At 41.4% G+C, this 24,502-nt stretch overlaps 2 protein-coding genes across 2 annotated transcripts in view; one reads left to right on the forward strand and one right to left on the reverse strand.

Moving 5' to 3' along the window:
• PIN4 (peptidylprolyl cis/trans isomerase, NIMA-interacting 4) overlaps positions 1–24,502 on the forward strand; it is a 1,195,450-nt gene that overhangs the window by 761,707 nt on the left and 409,241 nt on the right. The window lies entirely within an intron of this gene.
• LOC136153177 (polyadenylate-binding protein 1-like 2) lies at positions 9,507–10,124 on the reverse strand. The gene has a single exon (XM_065914769.1). It carries the CDS (start codon positions 10,107–10,109, stop codon positions 9,507–9,509), a length of 603 nt encoding a protein of 200 aa, XP_065770841.1. The 5' UTR covers positions 10,110–10,124.

Here is a 24,502-nt window from a genome sequence, read left to right on the forward strand (position 1 = left end):
AAAGGACATCTTTTTTTGGTGTTAACTTCAGAAGGTCTTGTAGGTCTTCATAGAACCACTCAACTTCAGCTTCATCATTAATGATGGGAGCATAGACTTGGATTACTGTGATATTGAATGATTTGCCTTGGAAATGAACTGAGACCATCCTTCTTCTTCATCCTTCATCCTTTTTCTAAGGTATTCTTGCCCACAGTAGTAGATATAATGATCACTTGATAATAATTAGAATGATGTAATCTTGGATTTTTAACATAAAATGGATGTAATATATATAGGAATAATAGCACCAAGAAAGAAAAAAGTATTTAAAACTACATCTCATATGAATTGTTAGTATAAATCTGGAGAAGTTTCTGATAAATTAAGATATATATTGTAAGCCCCAGAGTAAACAATGCAAAAATTCCTAACAACTAAAGCAAAAAAAAAAAAAAATCGTTAAGTGTATTAAAATATTACACTAGAAAATATTCATGTAATACCAAAGACAGCAGTAAAGTATGTATAAAAGAATGAAAACAAGTTATGAAATACATTGAAAACAAAAAACAAAATGGGAGATGTGAATCCAACTTTATCAATAATAATATTATACCTGAATGGATTGAATAATCCAATCAAAGGCAGAAACTCTCAGACTGGACTAAAAATCAAGATGCAAGTATATGTTGTCTACCTGAGTGACACTTTAGAATCAAAGATATAAAAGGGTTTAAAGAAAGCTTAAGAGGGGTAAAGTGGCTATACCAATATTGTACAAAGTAGACTTTTTTAAAAGTTGCTATAGATAAACAGGAATGCTAAGATAATGATGTTAGTTGTGTTAGTCACTCAGTCGTGTTTGACCCTTTTGCGACTCTGTAGACTCTAGCCCGCCAGGCTCCTCTGTCCACGGAATTCTCCAGGCAAGAGCTAGAGTGGGTAGCCATTCTCTCTCCAGGGAATCTTCCCAACCTGGGAAGCGAATCTGGGTCTCCTGCATTGCAAGCAAATTCTTTACTGTCTGAGCCACCAGGGAGGCACAGGGCAAATAATGATGTTTGATAAAATGATTAAAATTTCCCTCAGGGAAAAATAAAAATTATAAACATATATATAAAAATAGGGCCCTAAAATAAATGAAGCAAAAAGTAAAAGAAATAGAGAAATACATAATTTAAAATAATGGTGGGAGACTTGAATGAGTCATTTTCAATAATGGATAGAACTACCAGAGAGAGATCAATATTAAAATAAAAAACTAGAACGTTATAAACCAACTAGATCTAACAGACATCTGGAGAACACTCTGCTAAACAATAGCAACATAACTGTTCATCAACAGTTGAATGGACAAAGAAAGATGTGGTATATATGTGTGTGTATATATATATGTATATATATATATACACACACACAACAGAATAGCACTCAGTCATAAAAAGAATAAATTTATGCTATTTGTAACAACATGAGTAGATTTGGAGTGTATTATGCTAAGTGAAATAAGTCAGACAGAGAAAAACAAATATCATATGCTATCACTTATATGTGGACTATAAAACTAAAACAAATGTGAATATAGCAAAACAGACTCACAGATATAGAGAAAGAACTAGTGGTTACCAGTAGGAGAGAGAAGGAGAAGGCCAAGGCAGGGGTAGAGGATTAAGAGGTGCAAACTAGTATGTGCAAAATAAATAAGCTAAAAGGATATATTGTATAAATACCAGACAGATAATGTAACCAATATCTTAAAATAACTATAAATGGAATATAACCTTTAAGAATTGTGAACTACTATGTCGTACACCTGAAACTTACATAATGTGGTACAACTATACCTCAATAAAAGAAAAAAATTATATGAAAACCTAAAAAAAGTAATGAATTAGTGGTGCATGCTACAGCATAGGTGGATCTTGAAAATATGCAAAGTTTTAAAAGCCAGTAACAAAATACTACATATTATATGAGTTCCATCATACAGATGTTCATCACTGGCAAACCTGTAGCGATCAAAAATATAATAGTAGTAGTGTAGGACTGAGTGGATTGGGCAGAAATGAAGAGTAACTGCCAATGGATATGTTTCATTTATTGGGTGATGAAAATGTTCTAAAATTGATTGTGGAGATAATTGTACAACTCCGTGAAAATGCTAAAAAACATTTAATTGTATACTTTAAATAGATGAACTTATGGTATTAAAATTATATTTTTAAAAGCTTTTATAAAAAGGTAATGTAAGCAGAGATTGTTTTCATTTGGAAAATTGTGAGTACTTTTAATACATCTTTGGGTCCTCAGTGCCCTCCTCATTCCTGATCATTCAATTATGTTCATGACTTCAATGACTTGTAGTACAAGACCATTGTAATACTTATGTGTTTTAAGTGATTGAACAGACTAGAATTATAAAGCTCTCTAGTAAATAACAAGTCAAAACTGGGAATCAGTATGGAAGACTTCCTAGAAGAAGAGAAATGTTCAGAATGATAAGTAGGAATTGTCTAGGCAAAATGTAGCTGCAAATAAGCAGTTTGGAGGAGAAAGAACTTAGGGCTTTGCAAGAACTGTGGGTGACTTGGTAACAACGGCATATGGAACTGTGGGTCTGGAATGGACTATGGGATTGGGAATGAGGCTGGAAAGGTAATCAAGTGTTCAATAAGGAAAAGTCCTGGATTCCAGGCCATAAATTGCCACCTCCATGTTGTTGTTTAGTCACTAAGTGGTATCTGACTTTTTTTGTGATTTCATGGACTGTGGCCCTCCAGGCTCCTCTGTCAATGGGATTTCCCAGGCAAGAATACTGGAGTGGATTGCCATTTCCTTCCCCAGGGGATTTTCCCCACCCAGGGATCAAACCCATATTTCCTGAATTGGCAGTTGTGTTCTTTACCACTGAGCCACCTGGAAAGACCTTGTCTTCTCCATACTGAAGGTAAAAGAATTTCACTGAAAAAGCTTAAGCATAGGAATTTCATGAAAAGATACAAAGTTTTAGATGCTTTTTTCCTAGCTGCAGTGTACAGGACAAATTAGGAGTGATCAAGACTACGAACAGAGTTCAGTCAGAACATACTGTGATATTCTGAGTGAGAGATTATAGAGCCTGAACTAGAAACAAGGAAGTGGGGATGGAGAAAAGGAGGGACATTCCCGAGACATTATGGAGATAAAACCAACAGAAATTTTGTGCTTAATTAGACGTGAGGATTGATAGAAAATAATACCTACCTCTGCAAGAATTTAGAAGCATAATACATGTAATTATTTAAATGTAGATGCTGAAAAAAATCTTAGTTTATATTTTTAAAATTAATTTATTTATTTTAATTGGAGGATAATTACTTTACAATCTTATGATGATTTTGCCATACATCAAATGAATCAGCCATAGGTGTACTTGGTTTATTATTTTAATTATGTTTATACCAAAAAATTTTATACATTCAATACTTTTATATATTCTGTACATAATTTATTTTTTAAAAAATTAATTTATTTTAGAAGATAATTACTTTACAATATTGTGATGTTTTTTCCATACATCAACATCAATTGGCCACAGGTATACATGTGTTCCTCTCATCCTGAAACACCCTCTGACCTCCCCCCTCACCCTATCCCTCTGGGTTGTCCCAGAGCACTGGATTTGGGTGCCCTGCTTCATGCGTCGAATTTGCAGTTCAGTTCAGTTGCTCAGTCGTGTCTGACTCTTTGTGACCCGATGGACTGCCGCACACCAGGCTTCCCTGTCCATCGAACTTGTGCTGGTCATCTATTTTAAATACGGTAATGTACATGTTTCAATGCCATTCTCTCAAATCATCCCACCCTTGCCTTCTCCTACTGAGCCCAAAAGTCTGTTATTTACATCTGTGTCTCTTTTGCAGTCCTGCATTTAGGATCATCAGTACCGTCTTTCTAAATTCCATATATATGCATTAATATATAGTATTTGTCTTTCTTTTTCTGATTTACTTCAGTCTGTAATAGGCTCCAGGTTCATCCACCTCATTAGAACTGACTCAAATGCATTCTTTTTTATAGCTGAGTAATATTCCATTGTGTATATGTACCACAACTTCCTTATTCATTCATCTTTGACGATGGACACCTAGATTGCTTACATGTCTTAGCTATTGTAAATAGTGCTGCAATGAACACTGGGGTACATGTGTCTCTTTCAATTCTGGTGTCCTTGGGGAGCATGCTCAGCAGTCATATTGCTGGATCTTATGGCACTTCTATTCCCAGTTTTTTAAGGAACTTCCACACTGTTCTTCATAGTGACTATATCAGTTTGCATTCCCACCAACAGTGTAAGAGGGTTCCCTTTTCTCCACACCTTCTCCAGCATTTTTGCTTGTAGTCTTTTTGATGATGGCCATTCTGACCAGTGTGAGATGATACCTCATTGTAGTTTTGATTTGCATTTCTCTAATAATGTATACTCTGTACTATTTTATATACTCTGCACAGGGATAATATTTTTTGTAATAATATAACATTTTTTTCCATTTAAACTGAAATCATTTTATTACATATCTTAAAAGAATCTTTATTCATAGTTGGATTCCTACAGTGATAGTTGTTAAGTGGCTTTGTCTACATATTACTATGCTACCACTCTGGCAATGGTTTTTCCTTGTAGTTATTTAGCTGGCTGTCTCTCTCTCCTCTCCTTTCTTCTCTCCTCTATCCCCTGCCACCTCATTACTTTCAGCTTATTTTCTCAGTGGCGATGAGACAGATTTTACACTGACTAGATCAAAGCAGAAGCTAGATTCCTCCTTGTGCTGAACATGAACTACAAATAGATATCTACACCAGTGCACTTGGGAGGGAGGTGGTATTTCTCAACCCCCTTATATAATGGGATACACAAATATAATCAATTTTTTTTCATTTATTTTTATTAGTTGGAGGCTAATTACTTCACAACATTACAGTGGGTTTTGTCATACATTGACATGAATCAGCCATGGAGTTACATGTATCATTTCTGTGAATAAGTAACAGCAATCCATACTCTACAAGCATAAATCCTAAAAGCAATGGTTTCTTTGTCCTGCAGTCTTTGCCAAATTTTCAAAGCTATCTTGACTTATAAGGAGAGTCTAATAGAATCATATAGCATAAATAAGCTTATTTCTTCTCCCAGGCAGGAACTTTTCCCCTAGCTTTTATAAAGCTTGTAAAAACAATGTCTAAATTCTAAAGTCTTCATTAAATATGATTCGGTTTCTTCCTTTAAAATCAACATTTCTGAACTTCGTCTAAATTTTTAAGTGTTAACTCACAGCCTGGACTAGACAAAGGACTAGTAAATGCCTTTTAATGGGGAGGAAAAGCAATTCAACGGCAAAATTATTCAGCACAATGTTGGATTTAATGGGGAAAACATAGGAATTACTTCAATATTCAAAATGAGGACACTCTTAAAAATATTCCAGGTCTGTGCATGGAACTTTCTCCATGATAGATCACAAGCTAGGCCACAAAACAAGTCTCAAAAATCATCTGGGAAATGCAAAAACATAATGAGATATCACCTCACAGCTATCAGAATGTCTACCATCAGAAAGACAAGAAATAACAAATGTTGGCAAGGATATGGATAAAAGAACCTTCATGCACTGTTGGTGGGAATCTAAATTGATGCAACTACAATGGAAAACAGTATAGAGGTTCTTCAAAAATTTTTAAACAGGACTATCATATAATCCAGCAATTCTGCTCATGATCATTTATCCAAAGAAAGCAATTCAAAAGGTATGTGTGCCCCAATGTTACCTACAATACATTTATAATAGGCAAGATGTGGTATCAACCTATGTGTCCATCAACAGTTGACTGGCTAAAGATGTGATACACACACACACACACATTTATGTATATAATGGAGAATTATTTGACCATAAAAATGAAATTTTGCCATTTTTCTACAATATAATGGACCTAGAGGGTTTTATGCTTAGTGAAATAAGTCAGAGAAAGATAAATACTATATGCTTTCATTTATATGTAGAATCTAAAATATAACACAAATGAATAAATATAACAACACAGAAACAACTTCATAGATATAGATGGCAAACTAGTGGTTACCAAAGGAGACAGAGGTGGGGGATAGGCACAACAGGTGAAGGCAATTGAGACATACAAACTACCAGGTACAAAATAAAAAAGTTACAAGGATGTAATGTACAACTTAGCATGTATAGTCACTATTTACAATTTTTATGATGCATAATTTATATTGATAAAAATATCAAGTTACTACATATTATGCACTATGGTGTACACCTGCAACTGATATAATTTTGCAAGTCAGTTATATTTCCAAAAAAAGTCCAGTCTTATAAAATGATGGTGAGATTTAGAATAAAACTGAAGAGGCTTAGATGCCTTAGGTATCTTCATAATATATCGAAAGGCAAATTATGGGATAAAATATGTCCATAGTTGTTAAAACTCCTTATAGATGGATCATGAAAAATTGTAAATATATAGGAAATAAATGTCTGAAGTGGTTCTTATGTATATTTTGATGTGCTTGATCTCATTTTTACATGCACTTTTAAATGAAGTAATAAAAATGTACAAATCATTTTCATGTCACAAAACTTTAAAAAAAATACTTGGGCCAATTTAAGAAGTTGGGCGGGGGTATGTACACTCTCCTACACTACCAGTTGATACAGACTTTAAGAGTGAAATGTTGGGCAAAAGACCAAAAAAAATATATTTGACATATCCATATACATTAAATCACAATTCAAATAGTAAGGAGTAGAAAATCATAAAATATTTCAAGACATTCAGGTACAAAGGTGCTCATCATAGAACTGATCTTACAAGTAAAAATTCAGAATTATTTTAAACATAGCCCAAGGAAGCTTGGTTGTAGAAATTATAGCTCATCTCTGTGATGGCATATTATGCAACAACAGAACAAAAGGAGAACATTTATTTAGAAATATGGTCCCAGAGAATTATTACAGTGAAAGTAACTTTCAATGAAAAAATGCATATTTTATTTAAAATATAAAGGTATGTAGATATCTATTTGTGGTGCTGGAGAAGACTCTTGAGAGTCCCTTGGACTACAAGGAGATTAAACCAGTCGTCCTAAAGGAAATCAAACCTGAATTTTCAATGGAAGGACTGATGCTGAAGCTAAAGCTCCAATAATCTGGCCACCTGATTCGAAGAGATGACTCATTGGGAAAGACCCTGATGCTGGAAAAGACTGAAGGAAAAAGGAGAAGGGGGTGGCAGAGGATGAGACGGTTAGATAGCATCACCGACTCAATTGACATGAATTTGAGCAAACTCCGGGAGATAATGAACAGTGGTGCTACAGTCCATGGGGTCACAAAGAGTTGGACACAACTTAGTGACTGAACAACAACATCATACAGATATTTATGTATTTAAAATGTATTTTGTCAAGCAGTGGTATTAGGAGTGACTTTTGCTATATAAACAAAAATACTTTCTATTATATTCGTGTACAGACTGTATAAAATATGCCTAAAATAAAAACAAAAAAGCTCCTATTTCCCTGATAAAATATAGAGAAAATACAAATGACTGCAATACCAAGTGCAGAAAACAATACAGGTAATCTAGGTCCCTTACAATATCTGGTGTATAAAATACTATCTTTACAGATGATCATTTACTAATGCACTTCGCCAACAAACTGCCTGTATAGTTTGATACTTAAATTTTTCTCTCTTCAATATTTGTTTAGGAAATGATCTGGAAAGTGAGCAAGATTTCTGTACTATAATTCACTAGATAGCTTTGTATAAGGAGAAATGAGCAACAACCTAGAATGCAACAATGAGGAAACAGTTAAAACATGTATAAACACGAACACATAGATAGACATGGATAACTTGTATGCTTCATAATTTTTTTTCCTTCAATGAAGCTGAATAATTTTTCTGACAAAAGGAAAAAGGGCAGTAAATTATCATATATGTATCTACTCATTTAGTTATTAATTCAATGAAATATTAACAACCAGAAATAATATATTTAAATTATCTTTAATGAAATGAAGTTAAAGAGTATTGTGTGTATAAACACACACACACACATATTTAGGTGTCAAAAAGCAAGTATAAAAACAATATGTACATTACTATATACATACATGACAAATGAATCACAAACATACTAGAGAGATACAGCCTAATATGTTTCATGTACTTCATAGTAACTATTAGATGCGGAAGAAAATGATTCAGGGAGATCATTAAGACTGATTACTTGTGAAATTAATTTTCTTCTGTTGACTTGTCTGCTTGTGAATTTTTTTCCTAAAATGAAGCTGGATTATTTTTCTGAGAATGGGGAAAAGAGCAGAAGTGGGCTCAGGGAAAGGAGGTGATAAACAGTATTTAAATTCAGCAAAACAACCATCGAGTGGGCCAAGACACAGGCACATGCATGCGCACGCACAAGCGCACACACACACCAATTACAGTGACCAGGAGACTATGCAGGGGACATGGGCATACTATTTTTACTACTTGAGGTGACTGGCATGAATACAAATTGGTACAATGCTTATGAAGGGGCCATTTGGCAACACACAGGAACAGTCTTTAAAATGTCCACATGTGGATCCTGCAAGTCCACAATTAAGAACATCCTGTACGCTAGCAAAGATTTGGTTTTACAAGGAAGAATTCACTCATCAGAGTATACACAGTGCTGGGTTTAAACACAGGGAAAGAACTAGGCACCACCTGAATGTCCAACAATGCGGCGATGATTACAGAAATGTTAGGTCCATAGATACACTCTGCAGGCACTGAAGATGACCTTTCTCAAGCCTGTTGAATAACATGGAAAGAAGTTCAATGGGTTGACATTTGTTTGGCTTTAGTTTTTGAAAAAGCAGGTTAAGAAACACCACATACATGAACCATTCTATAACACTGTGTTAAAAGGGAAGGCGGGGTGGAGGTGAGGAAGGGTGTGAGAGAGAGAGAGAGAAGGAGATAAGAGAGCCTGGAAAACAGCACACCAAAATGGTAAAAGTGGTTGTCTCTGGGTAGTAGGGTCATGGGGAGCAATTACTCTCTTGGTTTTCCCTCATCTGATTTCCTTCTCCTCCCTGATGTTTCTACCATGACATTGCATCACCTGTGCAATAAACAAAGAGAGAAAGTGCTTTTTAAACCAAACCACAAGGAGAAGAGGCAGCCTTTAACTATCAAGTGGCACAGATTAGCAAGACTATTCACAACACCCAAGGTGGGTGTGGGGGAGGGGAGGGGAGGGAAGGGGGACGTCAAGAGAGACACAGAGAGGGACAAACAGGAAGGCAGAGGTGAGGAGAAGGAAGGAGGAAGGAAGGGGTGAGAGAGAGACCTGCACTCCCAATACAATACACTGCTGGTGGGTTGGGGAGAATGGGATGGGGGGTGGGGTTGTAAACCGGGTGGGAGCCAAGGTTTGGCTCTGCTGGCTGGCTCGCTCCTGGGATGTTTTCATCGCAAGGTGGCCTCCTCATCGGTGTCTTCCTCGAAATCCTTGACGTCAGCACTGGTGGATTGCCTAGCCCAGGCTCCCCTTTCGGCCTCTCGTTCTTTATGCGACTTGAATCTCCCAACGAAAATTTTGCGGTAGTTCAGGAACATGCCATTCATCGCATCTATGGCCCGCTCCGCGGACTCCTGCTTTTGGAAGTGCACGAACCCATAGCCCTTGGGCCCCTTTTCGTCGCAGGCCACTTTGCAGGACAGGATGTTGCCGAACGCAGAGAAGATGTTGTACAGAGCCTTGTTGTCGATGGTCTTGCCCAGGTTCTTGATGAAGACGTTGCCCACTCCGCTCTTGCGGAGCGAGGGGTCCCGCTGGGACCACATGATGCGCACCGGCCTGCCCTTGATGACATCAAAGTTCAGGGTCTCCAAGGCCCGCTTGGCGTCCACCGGTTGCTGGTAGTTGACATACGCATAGCCCAACGAGCGGCGGGTGATCTTGTCCCTGCATATGCGGATGGAGAGGATGGGCCCGGCCGGGCTGAACTTCTCATACAGCATTGCCTCCGTCACCTCAGGGTGCAGGTCGCCCACGTACAGCGAGGCCATAGGAAAGTCCGGGTTCCCCTCGGAGCCCCCGCCCGTTTCCGTATCTGCATCTGCGGCGGTAGCAGCCGCCGCCGCTACCGCCGCCGCCACTTGCGCAGCGGCATCCGCATCCGCCTCCCCTAAGGCGGGCGCCGCAGCCTCTGCCGCGGCGGCGGCTTTGGCCTCACTGGCCTCTGCCACCGCCACGGCCGCTGCCGCCAGGGCGGCCTCCGCCTCCTCCTCCGCCAGGGCTGCCACCGCCTCCGCCAGGGTGGCCTCCGTCACTGCCTCCTCTACTGAGGCCTCGGTCTCCACCTCTGCTTCCGCCTCCGCCACGGAGGCCTCCGCCACCGCCTCTGCCACGGTCGCCGCCGCAGCCTCCGCCGCCGCCGCAGCCGCCGCCGCCACTGTCGCCGCTGTAGCCACGGTCGCCTGTGCCGCCTGGCCGCTGCCGCGACCTCCCTTCCGGCGATCCTGCGGGGGGGAGTGTGAGGCGGGAGAGGGCTGGAGGGCAGGTGGGCGCGGGCACCCGGGCCGGGGGCGCGAGCTGGGGCGGAGGACCCCGGGCCAGCCGATCTAGTGAGTCCCAGTCACCTGGGATGGCTAGCGCTGCCAGGAGCGCGCCGGTGCGAGTCACCGCAGCCTGCAGCCCGCAGCCCGCTGCTGCCGCCGCCGCTCGGTCGTGGGTTAGCGTGCTGGGCGCCGGCGGGCGGCGTGTGGTGTGGGGCGGGGGGTGTTGGCGTCTGTGGTCCGGGCAGCTGGGAAGGCTTCTGTCTCTTTGGTTCCCCCAGTGGCTGCTTCGGGGCTGCGGGGCAGCGGGCGGTGGGAGGGGGCGGGAGCGGGAGGCTTGGTGTTGGCGGGAGGGAGTGTGGGTTCTCAGCCTCTCGATCAACTGGATGTGTATGAAGAGGAAGCCAGGGAAGGGGTTCCATGTGGACCAAGGGACTCTGACATAGATTTAGGGAGTTTTGTTTTATCCTTCCACTCCCCATAGAATATTTAAATGATTAAATCAAGCACCTTGCAAGACAAGGTGGGTGGCATTGAGAAAACACTTGCCCGGCCTAAACAAAGCCAAGCAAAAATGGTTTTCTCGCGTTTAGGGGTTGGTTCTTCCCCACCTCAACGCACACACTCTCCCCAACATTACCACCACCAAGGCAACAACTCCTATTCTGAACTGGAGCTGGGGCTAAGAGACACTCACCCCCTCCAGCCCTGCAGACTTCTGACCCATTTTTTCAGAGATTCCTCCACGTTTTCCACCTCTTTCCTTCCTCTACAACACTTGCGCGGAAGAAATAAAGAACACAAGAACACGTACTCATTTATTCATAATGCCATGCCACAAGTATTTATGGAGCTTAGGGATATACAGGGGTCTGAAGCAAGAGGAAATGGACCAGTTTTGAGATTGATCTTGGGAGCAGACAGTGTGGGCTGGAAACCCTGTCCCTGCTCCAGACTATGGGAGAACTAGGGACCTGGGTGTTCTTCAGCCCCCCAACTCCTCCCACACACTCAGCCTCAATTCATGCAGCCTGGAAGCAGGGGAGGAATCAAGAGCACTCTGTTCTTAGTGCCATCCTCCATGGTGGGTGAGGAAAGTCAAATCAAGAGCCAGGGACAGGAGCTGGTCCAGAGCCAGGCATTTGTTTCTTCTTATCTCTGCCCTCAACTTGCTGACATTCCCAATGTGAACCATGAACGGCACATCCATGTTCAAAACAAAAACAAAACCAGAAATCTCTATAGGATTAGGTGCCTCTTCCCAGTTCACCAGTTAATATTTAGGGAAGCCTTACACACCACTTGGCACTGGGGGCCTAGATACAGGCAGTGTGATACTTGAGTAGTGAATGTTGATGTGTTGGAGGTGTGGGCAAGGTGAGGAAAGGTGAGCAGTGTGTATTGGAGCAGAGAGGAAGGCCAGATGCTGAGAGGGTAGGCAAGCAAGCAACCATTAGAGTAGAGTGCAACAGAGGCTAGAGTCCTACTTCTTCCAGAAGGGAGGACCCACCCAATAAGCTTTTCTGGTGGGCATCAAGAAAAACTGCACAGAAGGCTAAATCCCCAAGGTGACCTCTGAAAGATGAGTAGCAGCCCAGCACTTTGAGGCAGAATGGAAGGCATTCCATTAGCACAGACAGAGGGATTAGTCTGTGTCCGAGGCCCTATAGCATGCTAGCACATACATAGTCACGTCTCGTCATGCCTAATCATCTGATGTGGACAGAGCTCATGATCTCCAAGAGTATATGGTGGAAGATGGGGTTAGAAGGTGTGGGGGCCCTGAAAAGAAAGCTAAGATGCTTGGACTCTACACCCCAGCTCAGAGGGCCCACTCAACACATTCAAGGAGGGACTTGGTATGATCAGATCTTTAATACAAACTAAATATCAACACAGAAAGTAGCTAAGAGTAGATATTTAAAGCTCTGATTAAAAGGGGAAAACAACGTGTAGCTGAAGTGATGGATGTTTATTAAAGTTCTTGTGGTAGTAATTTTAGTGATATGTACATGTATCAAATCATTTTGTTGTACACTTTAAACTTATATAGTGCTATATGTCAATTATATCTCAAAAAAACTTGGGGGGAACCCATCGATATATGTATAAATGTACGCACACATGAACACACACACACACACACACATACACACAGTCAGCACTGAGACAGAGCTGACAGAATAAAAAAAAAAAAGACAGTCAGATGTGACCAGTTCCAAGAACAACTCTCCCCTCCTTTCCCCCTTTCCCTCCATAAATAGGAGTTTCACAGTTTTACCATGAGCCAGGCATTGAACTGTGGACTTTGGGGTCAAATATAAAAAGTGATCAAGCCATGGAGACTTTCCTCAGGATGTCTCACTCCACTAAAGCTTGGGCTGCCCATACAAGTAAGAGAAATGCTAGCAGAGGGCTATATGTGCTATGTGATTGGACTATAGTGGCCATGGAATTTCATCTGCCCAGCACATATTCTCTCCTCCCCCTCACTCCAGTCCATCCACCTTCCATGTGTATATAAAGCTGTTTTCCGTGGTGGCAGCATTGCCTTGACCTGAACAACCCTGCACCTTCAGAACTGACTGGGTCACCATGGGGTGTGAAGCAGTGAGAACTTTCTCATCGCTGCCTGGAAAGCATCCCAAGAAGACTGAGAAGCAGACATACAGACATGTGCCTTGCCAGCATGCAAAGTCAAGCCCTCTACCCCTAGACAGGGCTAGTGCCAGCAAAGGACAGGGACATAGACTTAGGAAGAGCCTGCTGTGCAGCTGGTGCCTTGACCAAGGTAGCCACTGTCACCACTCTTAGGAGCCACCTCCTGAGAATCTTACGTTGCTTATAGGCAGGAGGCAGATGAGCTGTGCCTCACCATTCCAGGTGGCCACCAAGAGGGACCCAAGGAGGCAGAGGCCAAGGAGGAAGCCATGATTGCTGGTGTGTAGGGGGTCAGGGGATGACAAGAAGAACTTCTCAGCCCATTGTTTGGAGTCAGAACGGACAAGAGGGACCAATTCAAGAACCAGAACTCAACAAATTCTCTTTCTCTGGCTTTGACTTCCAGTCGACAGGGCAAGCAGAAATTGGTGAAACAGTAGGAGAAAGAGGTGAAGGAAGTCATGCTTGGTCAGTGAATCCACAAACTTGTCAGAAGACAATTCCTAGGCCCTTGACCTGCCAGCAACAGTAGCAGGGTTACTCCAGTGACAAGGAGAGCAGCTGGGGAATACTCTCCAAGTCCTTTCTCACAGAGGCTTCTGTGATGTCCCCTTCTCCTTTTCAGTTCCTGGCCACACCTGCAATCAAAAGTGTTCTGACTACTGGGTGCTGTAACTGAGGCAAAAGTGAAGGGCCCTGTGGAGTGTCAGTAGAGGGGGGAGAGGACCCTTCAGTAAGTATTTATGGAGAGCTACCCTGTACCAGCCATTCTTCTAGACAGAGAGCCCCTGCATCCAAGGAACTTATTTTCTAGTGGGGAATATAAACATGGCAGAAATTATAAAAGCACTTAAAGGTTGCTACAAATGCCCTCAGGGAAATAAAAGAAATGGTTTGATACATATCACCTAGAACCCAAGAGAAGTGGCAGAGGTCAGGAATGGCCTTTCTGAGGGCAAAGATATGTGGTCACTTCTGCTGGGAAATGGGGGAAGCCTGCCCAGCAGGGAGAACTGCAGTTCCTCTGGCCTTGTAGCAGAAAAGAGGGGCACTGGAGGGGCAGAAAGGATGTCAGTGTGGCTGGAGCCCAGTGAGAGAGGGGATGGAGGGAACAAAGGACAGTGCAGTGGTGGGAAGGAGCCATGATGGAGTTTCATTCTCACTCAAAGAGCTCTGAGGAGCCAGAGAGAGAACTGAACCAAGGGAGTGCCATGATCTAATTACATTCATTAATTTCTCTCTGACTGCTCTCTGTGGAAAATACCATAAGTAGGCGGGGCACAAAGCAAAGCAGGGAGACCAATTTGAATCCTCTTGCAGTAGCCCACTTGGGGGATGGCAGTGGCTTGGCCCAGAAAGGCTACATGAATTTAAAGAATAGTGCATGGGTTCTCATGATATTTTGGAAAGAGAACAAACATCACTTGCTGGTGGATTGAAGGCAGTTGGTGAACAAACTCAAGACATGAACAATTACTATGAGAGTATTTTCTTGCAAGTCTTGGTAAAGAAGGTGTTATATATAGTTGCAGAGAATACAGGCAGTGGATGTGATAGGTTTGGAGAAGGAAGAAAGACAATTGGGCATGTGTGTCAAGAGTTCCTTTTGCACTTGTTAAGTGTCTGAGGTTTGGGGAAGTCCACTCTCCATGTAGGCTGCAAGAGCAGAATTATCAAGGCACCAGGACACAGGTAGTATTTAAAGCCACAAGACTGGGAAGAATCACCTCAAGAGGGTACTGTTAGGAGAGGAATGTGCACAACTATTCCCTGAGACATGCCAACATGTGGAAGTCGGGTTGAGGATGACAAGCCAGCAGAATAGACTGAGAAGGATTGGGCAGTAATTGGGCCGGCCCTAAACCTGACTTCTCTCCAAGGTCGTGCATGGTCCAGCCTCAGTGTCCTCAGTCAGGTCCTGCTTTCAGTGTTCCAGGCTGTATATGCATGGGAGTTGGTTTAAAGTGGGACAACAAGAACTTTGGGTGCTAGGGTTTAGATTTCTCTTCCTGTTCACTGCAAGATGGGGCAAACTAGGATACAGAGTAAGCACTCATCAATTGGGGAATGATTGAAAACATTGTGGTATAGCCATTCTATGGATTCTTATGCAATCATTAACAAGCACGAGTCATGTCTATAGGATCTGACTTAGGAGCACCTTCAAAATATGTAGGAAATCAAACTGCAGAGAGGGGACAGTATATGGTCCCATTTGTGTGTTGGGGGTTGGAGCACGGGAGGGAAGATAAGAGGCTGTGATGTCACACTTCTTTGTACGCTCATTTGACATCTCCACCTGGATGTTTCATAGACATTTCATCCTTAAATGGCAAAAAAGGAACTCCTGAGTTTCTTTTTATCTCCTGACCCAACTCTCCCTAACTTGGCTTCTCCCAGAGTAGCCTTCCCCTTCTCGATGAATAACACCACCATCCACTCAGATATTCAAGTGAAATAAAAATGGAGAGCACCCTTATTTCTTTTCTCTCTCACACCCACATCTTCCTCTGGTCATTATCTCATCCTTCATCCATTCCTATCACCTCTACCACCCAAACACCACTTGAACCTCTCCAACTTCGCTGGAATCAACCACCGTGCCTCTCGTGGGGTCCTGCCAAGCCTCCTAACTGGTCCCGCACTTGCACCAAACTTCCTTCTTCATCCAGTAGCCAGACTGATCTTTCTGAAAAATAAATGGTGCTTTTTGCATCCCCCACTCAAAACTCCAGGGCTGCGTGGTGCTGGAGCAGCAAGGAGATACTCCACGTCCCAGGTCAGTGGTGGTGGCCGTGAGGAGATACCCCATGTCCAAGGTAAGGAGCAGCGGCTGCACTTTGCTGGAGCAGCCATGAAGAGATACTCCATGTCCAAGGTAAGAAAAACCCCAGTAAGACAGTAAGCACTGGGCATCAGAGAGGGCATCAGAAGGCAGACAAACTGAAACCACAATCACAGAAAATTAACCAGTCTAATCACATGGGCCACAGCCTTGTCTACTCAATGAAATCAAGCCATGCCGTGTAGGGCCACCCAAGTAGGACGGGTCATGGTGGAGGGTTCTGACAAAATGTGGTCCACTGGAGAAGGGAATGGCAAACCACTTCATTGTTCTTGCCTTGAGAACCCCATGAACAGTATGAGAAGGCAAAAAGATAGAACACTGAAAGATGAACTCCCCAGGTCGGTAGGTGCCCAATATGCTACTGGAGATCAGTGGAGAAACAACTCCAGAAAGAATGATGAGACAGAGCTAAAGCAAAAACAGCATCCAGTTGTGGATGTGACTGGTGATAGAAGCAAGGTCCAATGCTGTAAAGAGAAATATTGCATAGGAACGTGGAATGTTAGGTCCATGAATCAAGGCAATTGAGAAGTGGTCAAACAGGAGATGGCAAGAGGGAACGTCAACATTTTAGGAATCAGCAAACTAAAATGGACTGGAATGGGTGAATAAAACTCAAATGACCATTATATCTACTACTGTGGGCAAGAATCCTTTAGAAGAAATGGAGTAGCCATCATAGTCAACAAAGGAGTCTGAAATGCAGTACTTGGATGCAATCTCAAAAATGACAGAATGATCTCCATTCGTTTCCAAGGCAAACCATTCAATATCACGGTAATCCAAGTCTATCCCCTGGCCAGTAACGCTGAAGAAGCTAAAGTAGAATGGGTCTATGAAGACCTACAAGACCGTTTAGAACTAACACCCCCGAAAAATATCCTTTTCATTATAGGGGACTGGAATGCAAAAGTAGGACATCAAGAAACACCTGGAGTAACAGGCAAATTTGGCCTTGAAGGACAGAATGAAGCAGGGCAAAGGCTAATAGAATTTTGCCAAGAGAATGCACTGGTCATAGCAAACACCCTCTTCCAACACAAGAGAAGACTCTACACATAGACATCACCAGATGGTCAATGCCAAAATCAAATTGATTATATTCTTTGCAGCCAAAGTTGCAGAAGCTCTATACAGTCAGCAAAAACAAGACCGGGAGCTGACTCTGGCACACATCATGAACTCCTTATTGCCAAATTCAGAATTAAATTGAAGAAAGTAGGGAAAACCCCTAGACCATTTACATATGACCTAAATCAAATCCCTTACAATTATACAGTGGAAGTGAGAAATAGATTTCAGGGACTAGATCTGATAGACAGAGTGCCTGATGAACTATGGACAGAGGTTCATAACATTGTACAGGAGACAAGGATCAAGACCTTCCCCAAGAAAAAGAAATGCAAAAACGCAAAATGACTGTATGAGGAGGCCTTACAAATAGCTGTGAAAAGAAGAGAAGCTAAAAGCAATGGAGAAAAGGAAAGATATACCCATTTAAATGCAAAATTTTAAAGAATAACAAGGAGTGATAAGAAAGCCTTCCTCGGTGATCAGTGCAAAGAACTAGAGGAAAACAATAGACTGGGAAAGACTAGAGATATCTTCCGGAAAATTAGAGATATCAAGGGAAGATTTCATGCAAAGATGGGCACAATAAAGGACAGAAATGATATGGACCTAAGAAAACAGATAATATTAAGAAGAGTTAGCAAGAATACAAAGAGTTCAGTTCAGTACAATTGCTCAGTCATGTCCGATTCTTTCCGACCCCACGAACCGCAGCACGCCAGGCTTCCCTATCCATCACCAACTCTTGGAATTTACCCAAACTCATGTCCATCGAGTCGGTGGTGCCATCCAACCATCTCATCCTCTGTCGTCCCCTTCTCCTCCTGCCTTCAATCTTTCCCAGCATCAGGGTCTTTTCCAATGAGTCAGCTCTTCGCATCAGGTGGCCAAAGTATTGGAGTTTCAGCTTCAACATCAGTCCTTCCAATGAACACTCAGGACTGATTTCCTTTAGGATGGACTGGTTGGATCTCCTTGCAGTCCAAGGGACTCTCAAGAGTCTTCACCAACCACACAGTTCAAAACATCAATTCTTCTGCACTCAACTTTCTTTATAGTCCAACTCTCATATCCATACATGACTACTGGAAAAGCCATAGCCTTGACTAGACGGACCTTTGTTGACAAAGTAATGTCTCTGTTTTTTAATATGCTATCTCAGTTGGTCAGAACTTTCCTTCCAAGGGGTACACGTCTTTTAATTTCATCAACTGCAGTCACCATATGCAGTGATTTTGGAGCCCAGAAAAATAAAGTCAGTCACTGTTTCCACTGTTTCCCCATCTATTTCCCATGAAGTGAAGGGCCTGGATGCCATGATCTTAGTTTTCTGAATGTTGAGCTTTAAGCCAACTGTTTCACTCTCCTCTTTCACTTTTGTCAAGAGCCTCTTTAGTTCTTCTTCACTTTCTGCTCACAGAAGAACTGTGCAAAAAAGATCTTCATGACCCAGATAATCACGATGGTGTGATCACTCAGCTAGAACCAGACATCCTGGAATGTGAAGTCAAGTAGGCCTTAGGAAGCATCATTACAAACATCACTATGAAAGCTAGTAGAGGTGAGATGGAATTCCAGTTGAGCTATTTCAAATCCTGAAAGATGATGCTGTGAAAATACTGCACTCAATTTGCCAGCACATTTGGAAAACTCAGCAGTGGACACGGGACTGGAAAAGGTCAGTTTTCATTCCAATCCCAAAGAAAGGCAATGCCAAAGAATGCTCAAACTACAACACAATTGAACTCATCCCACACGCTAGTAAGGTAATGCTCAAAATGCTCTAAGCCAGACTTCAGCAATACATGAACCGTGAATTTCCAGGTGTTCAAGCTGGTTTTAGAAAAAGCAGAGGAACCAGAGATCAAATTGCCAACATCTGCTGGATCATCGAAAAAGCAAGAGAGTTCCAGAAAAACATCTATTTCTGCTTTATGGACTGTGCCAAAGCCTTTGACTGTGTGGATCACAATAAAGTGTGGAAAATTCTGAAAGAGATGGGAATACCAGACTGCCTGACCTGCCTCTTGAGAAACCTGTATGCAGGTCAGGAAGCAACAGTTAGAACTGGATATGGAACAACAGACTGGTTCCAAATAAGAAATGGAGTATGTCAAGGCTGTATATTGTCACCCTGCTTATTTAACTATTTTTTAAAATTTATTTATTTATTTTTTAAATTTTTCAGTGGGTTTTGTCATACATTGATATGAATCAGGCATAGAGTTACACGTATTCCCCATCCCAGTCCCCCATCCCACCTCCCTCTCCACCCGATTCCTCTGGGTCTTCCCAGCCCACCAGGCCCGAGCACTTGACTCATGCATCCCACCTGGGCTGGTGGTCTGTTTCACCACAGATAATATACATGCTGTTCTTTCAAAACATCCCACCCTCACCTTCTCCCACAGAGTGCAAAAGTCTGTTCTGTACTTCTGCGTCTCTTCTTCTGCCCTGCATATAGGGCCATCGTTACCATCTTTCTAAATTCCGTATATATGTGTTAGTATTGCTTATTTAACTTATATGCAGAGTACATCATGCAAAACGCTGGGCTGGATTAAGCACAAGCTGCAATCATGATTGCCGGGAGAAATATCAGTAACCTCAGATATGCAGATTACACCACCCTTATGGCAGAAAGTGAAGAACTAGAGAGCCGCTTGATGAAAGTGAAAGAGCACAGTGAAAAAGTTGGCTTAAAGCTCAACACTGAGAAAATTAAGATCATGGCATCCGGTCCCATCACTTCACGGCAAATAGATGGGGAAATAGTGGAAACAGTGGTTGACTTTATTTTGGAGGGCTCCAAAATCAGTGCAGATGGTGACTGCAGTCATGAAATTAAAAGAAGCTTTTTCCTTGGAAGAGAAGTTCTGACCAACCTAGACAGCTTATTAAAAAGCAGAGACATTACTTTGTCAACAATGGTCCGTCTAGTCAAGGCTATGGCTTTTCCAGTAGTCATGTATGGATGTGGCCCTTGCCAACCTCCCCATTCTCACTCACCTTTCTCTATCCTGGTCATTGTGGGCCTTCTTAGACTACTGACTACTCCACTATTCTAAGCCCTTATCCTTCACGAGGGCTTCCACCTACCCCAAGCTGTCTTTCTCCATCCTTTTAAAATCACTAACAGGTTTTCAAACAAATACACACACACAAAAAATAACATTTGTCCTATTTTTCTTTCAGATGTTTAGGTTTTAAGGGTAATCAAAATACAAAATACAGCTTTGGGGCCCCTATTCCCCCACCAAATCCCATTCTCCTTGCCACCCCTCATTGGGCACATACCTTCTTCACTTCTGGGTGTGAATGAAGGCAGGAATAGGCAAATGCTCAGTTTCTCCCTCTAATTTCTTTTTCTCCCTCTGTTTCTTTCCCCTTACTCCTTTCATGAGGTTGAGAATTTCTCTGGCCCTTTGCGATTTGGGGGCAGACAGGGTCTGCCTCAGAAACAGACAGACAGGGTCTGTCTCAGACCCTCTCAGAAACAGACAGGGTCCACAAAAGGGAACATGATTGGTGATATCTGGGCTTGGGATGGTCATGAGAAATGAAGAATCCTATACTCCCATCAGTCCTTGTATGTTCCTGAATTCCTGGTGCTAAATTCTTCAAAGAACGTGGGCCTTGGATTCAAATGGACTCTCTTGTAGAGAGAGGTCCAGAGCAAGCCTCAGTACGTGCTTTGAGCTTGAATTTCAGAAACCCTAATTAAGGTTCTTAGGAATGTTTTTTAATACCAAGTAGCTTTGCCCAAGTCTACTTAGGAAACAACAATGAAGAGCTGACTGATGGTTTTTACATAGGATTTCAGATACTTTTCTCTCTGGGAACCAATTCTCCTTCCAGTGTATGCTTAAAACTTTCATGCCCTTCTTTGTGATGATCTTAGGCAGTTTGCAGGCATGATCCTATAAAAAGTATACCTGTAGATACACTCCCAGTCCATGCCTTACTAGCTGTGCTTACCTTGGTCAACTTGCTTTCCCTTTTTTGTTAGCTTCTTTAGCTTTGGAGTCCTCATCTGTACAAAGGGATGGATATTTGTAAGGAAGAAAAGATGTGATAATGTTAAGAAAATGTTTTTCACGGTGCTTGGCATGCATTCAATGCCCAACACAAGGGACTCCTTGTTAATGTCAGTTCCCTCTGTCCTGAGGAGATCCTTGTTCAGCTGGTTTTTGAAGGTCCAGTGTCTCTCCTTTCTGGTGCCCAAAGAAGCTTGGCACTTTCTCCCTAGCCAGGAACCTGATCCCCTGGGTTATATCCCAGGTGTGGCTGAACTTTACTCTAGGCAAATGCCTGATTCTCTGACCTGAACTCACCTAACTTACACTCTCATTCAGGTTTTCCTTCATTCTCCTGACCCTAGCACCTTTTTATGGTCCATTTGTTTATTTTCCCTGAGGTCCAAGGAACTTGCAAGACAACACATGAAAGAATGTCATTTTCTGTACTCAAGAAAACTACCCAGTAGATTTGATAATACTCTCTCATAGAATGGGGTATTGAGCCAGGAGCTGAATTTCCTTTCAATTGCTATTGAGCCCTTTGAGCACCCTTTTGGGGACCGTTTCATACATAAATTACTATAAGGCAATATGTTCCTTCAACTTCTCTCTTGTAGGGTGCTGAATACATTTTGATGTCTTCAGGATGTCTCTTGAACCTTACTACCAACATTGTGCTAAGATACATTCATGGGTTATTGGCATATGAATGGCTGACCTTCATTACCATGAGTTGCTGAGTAATTTAAGTTTTCACTGTGCATAAGATATGAAAGATAAAATCTCCTTTCATGTGGCAAAGCCTTGATAAAGTCATGCCAATTAGCTTTGGACCCTCCTCCCAGACACACCACCTTTTAGAAACCATGCTTAAAAATAAAAATTACTCTTACTGAAAGGAAGTCATGCACATGGATAAATAAAGTAGTGATGATCAGAAAGTACAAAGGAGCTTGTGATAAAAAAGTGAAGGTCTGAGACTCTATCACTTCCCACTCTCCAATTGCGCTTCTCCTGGTAGATCATTTTAATAATTCCTGCTTGCATTGTTTTCGCAGTTACTGTGTTATATTGAAGTAAAGTGCTCAGTCTGCTATTTCAAAAATTCATCAACTTCAGACATCACCAAGTGACCACGTTCTTCTTACAGAAGAGAATTTAACTCATTCACAAGTGTCGTCAATCTGCCCTCGCTTTCTTTCTTTCGGAGTTTATACTTTCTTTAGATTTTTAGTTCCTCAATTGGAGACTCTAGTAGCTTCAAATAATGTACTTAACCCTCAGTTTCTTCTCAGCCACTTTAGCTTTTCTTTGTCTTATTACCATGTCTATCCTTCCCTTCCTTCAACCTCTCTTCCTCATTTCTACATCCCCCTCTAGCCAGATTTATAATTATTTACGTCAACTTTTGGAAAGCTAAAAAACATGTTCTGCTTTGAAAAGCAATACAAGTCTTTTACCTTCTAATGAATCTATAATAATTTTGATCATAGGTCCACAGTTCTTCACTGAGTCTAGGCTAGACCAGAGAAGGAGATTAATCCTGGTGTCAAGTCCAAATCCTCTTTTCATCTTTATATCACTAATTTCTGAAAGTTCTGCCACATTTGATTTTGACTTGTGTTTGATCTACGCATCAAACTCTCTCTCTCTCTCATACACACACACAAACACACACACATACACTGAAATGGTTGCCAGGTAATTGATCATTAAACCATTTAATCTTGTGACAATTTATAAAATGGCTGTTCTTATAACCTCTATTTTACACCTAGGAAAAGTTTGGTAGCAAGGACTTAAATATCAGGCAAGGTCTCATATAGTGTAAGTGGCAGAGCCTGGAATTGATTCAAAGAAAGGCAGTCTTGTTCCAGAATTTGTCCTGGTGACCAGTATGTTATTCTACAACAAGTGTCTCTCTTTCAGTTTTTCAGAATCTATAACTATTGCCAAATTAATCCATACTGTTAAGACAGGTGGAACAGCTCACACATGTATGAATGATGGTTGACAATCACCTTAATTTCAAAACTTCAATCAATCCCAGACATCACAGGTTACAGAGAACAAAATTATCTGTTTGATTTTATTTACACTTTCCTCAAGTTCATACAAATCTATAAAAACAGACTGACATTTCCCTGAGTAGATATTCTTTTATTTTGTAAAAAAGGTTACAATTTTCTGTGACTTTCTACATTCACAGAGCAGGTTAACACATGTAGATTAAATTAATTCTGTTTCATTAAAATCTGCTCTAGGGAACAAACTGGAATTTATGCAACAATGTCCTGATTGTTTCAGATGTTTTGTTTTTAATTTTTGCAGAAAAGTCAGTCTTACGTTTGCTCTCCTTTCTGTAACGTGTCTTTTTATTCTCAGCCTGCTTTGAAGTATTTCAGCTTATTTTTGTTTTCCAAACGAATTAAGTAATGGTGGGCCTCAGTGAGCCTTTTACTGTTTTCTGCTTGGGATTCATAGAACTTCTTGGAGCTGTGAGTTAATAGTTTTGCCTCATATTTGGAACATTTTCTACTATTAAATACTCAGATATTTTTCTGTCCCTTCCTCACTTCCTCTTTTTCCTTCAGTGACGACAATTCCATGTAGGTTTGGTGAGTTGATATTGTCCCACAGGTCAATGAGGCACTTTCTGTTTGTCTCATTTTTTTAAAGCTTTATTGAGGTATAACTGACATACAACAAAATGCACATTTAAAGTGTACAACTTGATATATTCTGACACATAACCCATGAAATCATCTCCATAGTTAAGATAAGAAACATTTCTTCATGCTCCTTGCAACCCCTACCCTCAATTCTCCCTGACACTTCCCTCCCCATCACTAGGAACAAGCACTATTAGATTACTTTGCATTTTCTAGAATTGCACATGATTTATTATTGTCACACACACACACGCATGCTTGCACACGCATGATGATATGATTTTTTCTTGATTCTACTTCTTTCAGTCGGAGTAATTATTTTGAGATTTTTCCATGCATCATTAGTTAATTACAATTTATTGCAAACCAGAATTCCATTCTCTGATGTACAGTCATTTATTTATGCCTTCACCTACCATCAGACATTTGGGATGTTTCTAAGTTTTAGTTACTGCAAATAAAGCTGCCATGAACATCCATGTATAAGTTCTGTGTGGCTTGGTAAATACCTAGGAATGGAAAGGCTGAATTATATGGTAGGTGTGTTTTCAACTTTACAATGAACTACAAAAATAGTTTTCCAACGTGGTTGTGCATTTTACATTTCCATCATTGGTATTGATGGCTCCAGTT

The sequence above is a fragment of the Muntiacus reevesi genome, chromosome X, assembly GCF_963930625.1.
Source record: "Muntiacus reevesi chromosome X, mMunRee1.1, whole genome shotgun sequence".
NCBI classification, from domain to species: domain Eukaryota; kingdom Metazoa; phylum Chordata; class Mammalia; order Artiodactyla; family Cervidae; genus Muntiacus; species Muntiacus reevesi.